Genomic DNA, 9,064 nt, shown 5'->3' with positions numbered 1-9,064 from the left:
TGTGGCTTTACCTTTTTGTCCTCAGTCTCCTCATCCGAGGAGTGGGAGTATTGCACTTCCCTCTTTAGGGGCATTGGCGAGAGTGGGCTCCTGGCTTGAAGGGCTGGGGGAGGCTGGGCACGTGTGTCTGTGTGTCTAGTAGGAAGTGTGTCTAGTAGGAAGGGCGTACAGTGTGAACTGAGAGCGTTGGGTGGGAACTTCAGTGTAAGGGTGTGAAGAGGGGAGACCATGACAAGTGTCTGATGTGTGTGTATGCATGATATGTCTAATGTGCATGTGGCATGTATGTGTGGTATGTATGTGGTGTGTTTATGTTTTTGTGTGTGTGGTATGGTCTCTGTGTGCGGTGTATGTCTGATGTGTATATATGTGTGTGTTATGCGTGGTGTATCTGTGTGGTGTGTGTGTGGTATGTGTTTGATGTGTGTGTGTGGTATATCTGTGTGTGATATGTCTATAAGTGTAGTGTGCGATGTGTGTGCTCTGTGACATCTCTGCGTGTATGTGGTGTGTATGGGAGATGTCTGATGTGTGTGTGTGGTATGTTTGTGTGCCCATGAATGTGATTTGTGTGTGTGGTGTGTGCCTGATGTGATTTGTGTGACATGTATGATGTGTGTGGTGTGTCTGGTGGGGGGGAGAGAAACCAGCTATTGCCTATAGCAGGGGACCCTGACACCTCCCTACCAGTAGCCTGGCCTAGCAGGTTGTATATTTGACTCCAGAGCTTCATCATTCCAAAATGGTCCCTTCCCACTCCCAGCCTGGATGGGATGGGTGGGGGCAGAGGTCAAGAAGTGAGGAGGCTGGTGGCCTGGGCTGGGCCTCCAGGACCCTGGTCTGAGGAAGGGAGGAAAGAAGAGGAAGAAGAGGGGGAGAGCTGGTGCTGGGAATTTCTGGATCCTGAATGCAAAGACTAAGGGCTGGATTCCGGCCAGGGCACTGACCAGGTGGGCAGCATGGGGCCATTACCTGGGGTGGGAGACAGACACGCCAAGAGAGCTCTGTGTCGGCAGGGGGCGCACAGGTTGTGGGAAGCACTGCAGGTGGCCTGCAGGTGGCCACCCAGTGAATTGCTGCCTGCCCAGCGGGTCTGCCTTCTGGATGTGTGCAGTTCTCCCACTCGGGAACCTGTCTGCGCCTCACTCAGGCTTGGCTTTGTTGGAGATGAACAAAGAGGTGGGTAAAAGGGATGAGCCAGCAGCCATGGGGCCTGAGGGCCACTCCCTCTGCATGACTCCAACCTACACCTGCAGTCCCGCCCCTCCCTCTCCTTCACCTAACCCTGAAGATGCCCCTGACCCCCAGCAGCACCCAGCAGGACCAGGCCTGCTTCTGTGTGGCCCTTCCTGTCCTGTGAGTCACTGGGGAGGGTCAGGGGCCATCCAGGGGACACCATTAGGGGACCTGAGCAGTAGCCTCCCCTTAGTGGAGTAACAGAGAATGGAGCTGCTTCCGGTCCTTTCTGGATGGCAGGAGGGCAGTCCCCACCTGCCAGGCTCCAGAACTTTGCAGGTTGCAAGCCCCTTGACCTTTGCCAGGATGCTATCCATGTCAGATCAGATACACTAGGGCCACGCCGGGGCACTGAACTCTTTGCCATGAAGATTTTTGAAAAGGATTTATGGTGTTTTGATGATGTCTGGACACTGCCCTACTATGATGATGATGACTATTATTATTTTATTTTTGGGTCATGGCTGACCCCCTACTATGCTTAGCACTTAGTGGGTGCTTGCAAACACTGGTTGGGTCAGTGGCACTGGTAGGCATTTGAGGACCTTACAGATCTTACAAGGTGACAGACATGGAACTCCACACCTGTTACTTTTGGCTCGGAAGTATGGTTTGAAGACTGCTTTCCCATTGGGCTTCAGTGTTTCCACGGATGCCCATCACAGAACACCCATCATGGGACCCTGTAGGGAATCTGACCACCTCACAGCTGCTTCCTTGTGCCCCAGGAACACCCAGATACCAGCACAGCCCCCGGGAAGCAAAGGAGCGGGGCCCCAGGGAGCACGAGGTGTGGCCAGGGAGGGGCCTGGGCCTCTCTCTGCTGCACAGTGCCTGCTAGGGGGCCAGGACTTGCCCAGGCCTCCACTTACCACCCGGGGCCTTGGCCTCCCCACTGGTCTCCAGCCATACTAGCTAACATGTCTGCTCAGCAGCCAGAGGGTCCAGGTCTGGCCTCAGGGCTGTGCTTGAGTTTCTGTGCTCAGGGAGTGGGGAGGGAGGTCACCATTTTTTTTTCTTAACAATTGATTCATTTTATTTGAAGGGTAGAACTACATGGAGAGAGGAGACAGAGGGCAAGAGAGATCTTTCACCCACTGGTTCACTTCCCTGATGATCACCACAACCAGGGCTGGCCAATCCAAGCCGGGAACTGGGGCTGCTTCTGGGTCCTCCATGTGGGTACAGGGGCCTGAGCACTTGAGGCATTAGCAGGTGCATCAGCAGGGAGCTGGACTGGAAGAGGAGTAGCTGGGACTTGAATCAGCACTTCTATGAGATGCTGGTGACACAGACGGTAGCTTAACATGCTCTGTCACAATGCCAGCTCGGATGGTGGCAGTCTTAATTATTACGCCAAAGACCTACCTTGCCTCTGAGGTTTCGCTGAGGCCCTCTAGCGCCTACTGTGAAGGAACGGGAGGAGGAAGAGGGGACCCTAGCTTCAGGGCTCTGCTGGCCAGCTGCGGGGTGATCTCCACCTGGGCTCCCACCCACTCACTCCATGCCCGTGAGCATCCGAGGACCCCCACAAGTCACCTGCTGCCTGGCAGGTGGCTCTGCCCAGCGGACCAGGAACCCCTCCGAGCTCAGAGATCCAAAATGGCCAGAGTCCCCAGCTGAGAACAGTGCTAAAATCATCCTAGCCACCAAACCCATTGCAAATGGGCATCCTTTGAGTGTGAGTCACACCCACCAAGGAGTGGCAGGCAGTGGGTCTCCAGGCATGTGGGTCTCCAGGCATGTGGGATGAGGAGAGCGCAGGCAGGGAGGGTGTGGTGGGAGGGAGGTGCAGCCCCACACAGGCAGGAGGGGTGGTTTGGATTTCCCTCTGAGGGCAGTAGGGAGCCATGGGAGGTGTTTGAGTGGCTGAGGGGAGGGAGAGCTGGGTCAGCCTTGTTCAGGGGTAGGAGCAGATGGGAGGGGCCTAATCAAGGGACAGATAGCAGATGGGAGGTGGCCCACATGCCTGAAGCACGCGAACCATTTCACGTAGGAGAGGCACGGGGGTGGGGAGTTGGGGGCAGCGGGATGCAGGTGGGTGAAGAAGGGCCAGCTGGGGAAAGGGGCAGGACCTCCAGGGCCACTTGCAGCCTGGGGACAGCAGGTACACACAGCCCCTCTGTGCCCAGGTCTGCCCCTCCTGCACCCCCCTTTGCCACAGCGCCACTGGAGGGCGCCCTCCGCCTCTGCAGTGCACCCCCACGGCTCTTCCCCCCCCCCGGCCCCCCCCCCCCCCGCCTGTCCTCATCTTTCCCTCGGTCTCCATGGCGACTCACCACCTCAGCTTGCCTGCATCCCAGCCTCTGCCAGGGATTCTGAGCCGGGTTCCGTCCCTCCCTCCCTCGGCACTCTGGTCCCCGCAGCCCTGTCCCCTCCCCTTGGGGTGAGTCCAGCAGCAGCCTGGGCCCTTCCCCAACCGACCTACCGGCACGTTTCTCTCTGGCAAGTCTCACGAGGAGCCAGCATCCCCCGCCATCCTCCGCCTGCCTGCCTGCCTGCCTTGCAGTCCCAGCTCATCCATCTGCCCTGGGAGAAGCAGCCCTTGCCTCTCCACTCTCGCTCGCTCCCACTGGACCCTCTCCCTGCCAAGCCTCCCATGCCGAAGCCCACCTTGTCCGTCACTTCCTTTTGTCACCGGCTTGGCAAACGGGCAAGTCTCAAGTCCTGGGAAGGGGGATGGGTGTGGGAAGGAAGGGAGGATGGGGACCCTGAAACCCAGCTAGAGATGGAAGTCTGCATTCTCTTCTAGATCTCTCTCTCTCTCTCTCATATCAAGGAGAGAAAGCGGAGCTTCATGGGAAACAGCAGCAACAGTTGGTGAGTGGCCGAGGTTGCTGCAGGGGTCTCTGGGTGGTGGGCTTTGGCACTGCAGAATCCGGGAGCTCAGCCTTGCTGCCCAGGTAGCCAGCTGGACCAGACAGATGGATGGACTGAATCCTTTGGGAGGGAGTGCCCACAGGGCTGGGTCTGTCATGCTGGTAAGACGGGCACAGGCGTGAGCAGGTGGGGAGGTACAGTGGAAAGGACTCTTCTGAGAGCTGGTGCCATCTGCCCAGCACCACAGCAGGCTGCTCCTTTCTGTCCTCCCAGTGCCGCTGGGGTGGCCTGGCTCCAAAGCTGGAGAGAGGCGCTGCATCTGGAGCACAGGTGCCCACTGCTGCCAGACACCGCCCTGCCCCCCACCAAGGGTCACTGCACGCCCACCTTGCCTCCATGGCCATGACTTCTGTTTCGGGACAGTGAGGAGGTTGAGGGCCCAGACAGCAGAGAGCTGTTCTAGGGCTCCTGTGGCTGGCAGGCAGCTGAGTCAGGGTGTGTCTTGGCGTTGTGGTACCGCAGGGGCAGAGCTGGGACGCCTGGGAGCAGCTGCACCTCGGAGCTCCCTGCAGATCACTGAGCTGGCACCAGTGGGCCCACCCCTACCCCCAAGCCATGTCAAATCTCTGCCACCCACGCATGGCCTGTCTTACCCACTCCTCACTCCCAGGTCCCACGCGGCCTTCCCCAAGCTGGAGCTGGGCCTGGGGCCTCGCACCGCGGCCCCCCGGGAGCTGCCTGCCTGCTCCATCTGCCTGGAGCGGCTGCGGGAGCCGGTCTCGCTGGACTGTGGCCACGACTTCTGCTTGCGGTGCTTCAGCACGCACCGCGTCCCGGGCTGCGAGCCGCCCTGCTGCCCAGAGTGCCGCAAGACCTGCCGGCAGAAGAAGGGCCTCCGTGGCCTGGGCGAGCGCATGAGGCTCCTGCCACAGCGGCCACTGCCCGCTGCGCTGCAGGTGCGTGCACCAGGCCTCACCCTGGGGTGGCAGTGGTGGGGCGGGGATCAGGGTCCATTTGGGATGCTCAGGGTGGGGTGCCCTCTTCCCTTCCTCCCCTCCCCCAGGAGACATGTGCTGTGCGTGCAGAACCGCTGCTGCTGGTGCGGGTCAACGCCTCGGGCGGTCTGATCCTCAGGATGGGTGCCATCAACCGCTGCCTGAAGCACCCCCTGGCCAGGGACACCCCCGTGTGTCTCCTTGCTGTCCTCGGGGAGCAGCGCTCCGGGAAGTCCTCACTCCTCAACTGCTTGCTCCAGGGTCTGCCTGGCCTGGTGAGGGCAACCTGGGCAGGAGGCTGGCCTGGGGCAGGGAGGTGAGGGAAGGGCCTGGCTGGGAGGGACCAGCTGGACTGGCTGACTGGCACTGTCCCTCTGGTCCCTGCAGGAATCCGGAGACGGTGGCTGGCCCAGAGGAGGTGAAGGCTGTCTGCAGGGCTTCGGCTCTGGGAGCAACAATGGCCTCACCAGGGGTATTTGGATGTGGAGTCGCCCCTTCTTGCTGGGAAAGGAGGGGAAGAAGGTGAGGGGTGAAAAGGCACTCCTCAAGTGAGAGCAGTGTTGGGGGCAGAGAGAGAGAGAGAAAATGAGAGAGAGAAAAGGGGTGGGGGCACAAAGAGCAACAGAACAAGGTGGAGAGAGGAGAGAGAGAGCGCAGGTGAGAAAGAGAAACTGAAGAGGGAGGGGGGACACACCAAAGGAGACAGAACAAGGCAGAGGGAGAGCAAGACTTAGAGCAAGGGAGAGTAACAGCAAGCCAAGGCCTGAGTTGAGAGGAAGTGAGACAGAGGGAGGGGAGGGAGAATGAGCACGGAGAATAGAGGAGGAGCAGCAGACCCGCCTTTGCAGGGAGACAGGCCCTGGGGGAGCAAGGCGGGCCTGAAGCCCGTCCCTGTCCCCCCCACAGGTGGCTGTGTTCCTGGTGGACACGGGCGATACCATGAGCCCGGAGCTGAGCAGAGAGACTAGGATCAAGCTCTGTGCCCTCACAGCGATGCTGAGCTCCTACCAGGTGGGGAGGCCCCGCGGCTCAGCTGCCTCCTAGGGGCTCACGTGCCCTTGGTATCTGAGGTCCCTGCAGCTCTGAGGGTCTCCCCACCAGCAAAGCGGGGAGTACAGGATGTCCTGCAGGAGGCTGGCCGTGCTTGGGGCCAGCAGGAGGGGGAGGAGGGCGGGGCAGGGGGGCACCTCTCCCAGCTTCTGGGTCTTCCCAGAACCACTCTGTGTGTCTGTAGTCCCCCTCTCCCACCACACCTAGCCTCTTGTTCTCCTTGTCCCAGATCCTCAACACCTCCCAGGAGCTGAAGGACACTGACTTGGACCAGCTGGAGGTGAGCAAGCCCATGACCATGGCTAAAGCAGGAGTGATCAGGGGCTCCCGGTCCTTGGCCAGGGGAGCTAGGACGCAGGGTGGGCGGGGTCTGGGTGTGGAGGGTGAGCATGAGCTGCCTGCAGGGACAGAGGCAGGCAGAACCCTGAGGCGGCAGAGCCTAAGCTTGGTTCCCACCAACTGCCTTGGCCCTGCCTCCCCATGCTGCGCCTGCAGATGTTCACCCAGGTGGCCGAGGTGATGGGCAAGCATTATGGGATGGTGCCAGTCCAGGTGAGGCCCCCACTGCTGCACATGCCAGCTCCTACCCTGTAACCATCCCCAGCCGTGGGCAGTGGAACCCTAATGTCTTCCAGCACCTGGACCTCCTTGTGCGAGACTCCTCCCATCCCTGCAAGGCTGGGCAGGTGCATGCTGGTGATGTCCTCCAGGTGCGCCATGGCAGAAGGTGGGGTGTATGGATGGGTCCAAGGTGCCCAGCTCAGACCTCTCTGCCCACCCCGTCTGTCTCTTAGAAATTGGCGGGCAGATACCCCAAGGTCCAGGAGTTGCTTCAAGGACGGCGAGCCCGCTGCTACCTCCTGCCAGCTCTGGGGCGGCGCTGGGTGGATAGAGGCCAAGGCTATGGCAGCCCAGGAGGTGGTGAGTGTTGCCCACAGCAGAGACCACAGCCCTCTCAACCCTGGCCTGGCACCCCCCCAGCCCACCCCATCCGCACCCCAGAGCCGTGCCAGCACAGGGTAGGGGGTGCACCTATCCCGCAGGAGCCGAGGACGCCTGTGGCCACCTGCTTACAGCCTACGTGATGGACGTGCTTGGTGCAGTCCCCCAGCACGCCAAGAGCCGCTGCCCGGGGTACTGGAGCGAGGGGCGCGCCGTGGCCCGGGGGGACCGACGCCTGCTCACGGGGCAGCAGCTGGCGCAGGAGATCAAGGTGTGAAAGCTCCCTGCGGCCCCAGGCGCCTGGCCAGCCCCAGCTCTCCCTGACCCCGCGATGGTGTCTTCTGCAGAACCTCTCGGGCTGGATGGGGAGGACGGGGCCTGGGTTCAGCTCCCCGGACGAGGTACGGAGCCACGCGGGGAGGGCAACAGCAGGGAGGCAGTGGGAGGGAGTGGTTCAGGGGTCTGTGGCAAGAGGCCTTGCCCCAGGAGCGGTGGTGAGGAGGCAGGAAGGAAGGAGGCAGCCTGGCCTTTCCCATGGACAGATGGCCGCCCAGCTGCATGACCTGAGGAGGGTGGAGGTTGCCAAGAAGGAGTTTGAGGAGTATGTGAGGCAGCAGGTGAGCCGCCCCCCACAGGGCCTGTGCACTCCCTGGGGGTGGGGGAGGGACCCCCAGGTTGCCCCTGCTGATGGCAACCTCCTGTCTCCCTCCTTCTAACCCCTACAATCATAGGACATGGCCACCAAGCGCATCTTCTCAGCGCTCCGTGTCCTGCCGGACACCATGCGGAACCTGCTGTCTGCCCAGAAGGATGTGGTTCTGGCCCGGCACGGGGCAGCCCTGCTGTGCAAGGGCAGGGAGCAGACCCTAGCTGCTCTGGAGGCCGAGCTGCAAACCACAGCCAAGGCCTTCATGGACTCCTATACCATGCGCTTCTGCGGCCACCTGGCCGCGGTGGGGGGTGCCGTGGGGGCTGGGCTCATGGGCTTGGCTGGGGGCGTGGTGGGTGCTGGCATGGCAGCCGCTGCGCTGGCTGCCGAGGCTGGGATGGTGGCAGCCGGGGCCGCAGTGGGGGCCACTGGGGCAGCTGTGGTCGGGGGTGGCGTGGGTGCTGGGCTGGCTGCCACCGTGGGCTGCATGGAGAAGGAAGAGGACGACCGAGTGCAGGAGGGAGACCGTGAGCCCCTTCTCCAGGAAGAGTAACGGCTGCAGGGGACAGGAAAGGGCAGGAGGCACGTGTGGTGGGGGGAGGAGGTGGGGTGGGGAGGTGACATCTCCACCGGTGGCTGGCAGGGACCCTGGGGGGAGCCAGGTCGGGTGAGGGTGAACTCTGTTGTCGGGGGAGGAGTAGAGCCCTACCTGTTTGTGGTTGCAGATAGTTGGCTGATCTGCCATCATCCCAGATGAACTTGACCGCTGGATCTCTCACCGCAAGTGCAGATCTCTTCCCAGGGTTTTCCTGGTGACCCTGGACTGTAAGAAGGTTCAGCGGACTCTATGCAGGAAGTCCACATCCCTCCCCTGCTCCCCCGCAACCTGGGGGAGAGAGAGGAGGAGGGGAGGCAGAGCCAAAGAGTGGGGCAAGGTTGCCTGCCGCCTAGACCCCCGGAGGAGAGAAAAGCGGAGGCTGACGGAGGCGGTGGCCAGGGAGTGCAGGTGTTTGTCCTGAAGGACCCTGCCCTTGACCTCCCGGGGCTTGTGCCCCTTGCTGGAGCCCGTTTGGAGACAGGAGTGTCCGTGTTCCAGGAGGGGGAACGCCCTCATCCGACAGCTCAGACACCAAAGAACGGCGCATGAACTGCCCTGGGAGCTGGAGCAGCCTTGGCAGTGTTCTGTCCATGTCTGGCAGAGGAAAAGCCAAGGGGGCAGGCCCAAGCTCGCAAGAAACTCTGCTCCATTCCAATTTCAGTGCCCAACGTGGGGTCTCGCAGGAACTCAGGGGCAGTGGCAGTGGGGAGCGAGAGACTCTCCCTCCAGAGGATGTAACTGTATGGGCTGGATGGGCACTTGACCTTTATGAAA

The 9,064-nt window shown here is 61.4% G+C and overlaps 1 protein-coding gene across 1 annotated transcript; it reads left to right on the top strand.

The window, feature by feature from the left end:
- The first annotated feature begins 3,686 nt into the window (after positions 1-3,686).
- RNF112 (ring finger protein 112) lies at positions 3,687-8,245 on the top strand. Its single transcript, XM_058676343.1, is given in 14 exon segments — positions 3,687-3,889; positions 4,016-4,056; positions 4,727-5,012; positions 5,120-5,326; positions 5,439-5,573; positions 5,958-6,062; positions 6,331-6,381; positions 6,597-6,669; positions 6,672-6,811; positions 6,896-7,022; positions 7,145-7,314; positions 7,391-7,444; positions 7,586-7,660; positions 7,775-8,245. Coding segments are annotated over 14 exon segments (1,989 nt in total). The 5' UTR covers positions 3,687-3,835.
- Positions 8,246-9,064: the final 819 nt, after the last annotated feature.

This window comes from Ochotona princeps, chromosome 17, assembly GCF_030435755.1.
Source record: "Ochotona princeps isolate mOchPri1 chromosome 17, mOchPri1.hap1, whole genome shotgun sequence".
In the NCBI taxonomy this organism is placed as follows: Eukaryota; Metazoa; Chordata; class Mammalia; order Lagomorpha; family Ochotonidae; genus Ochotona; species Ochotona princeps.
This window is presented reverse-complemented; position numbering and strand designations above follow the sequence as displayed.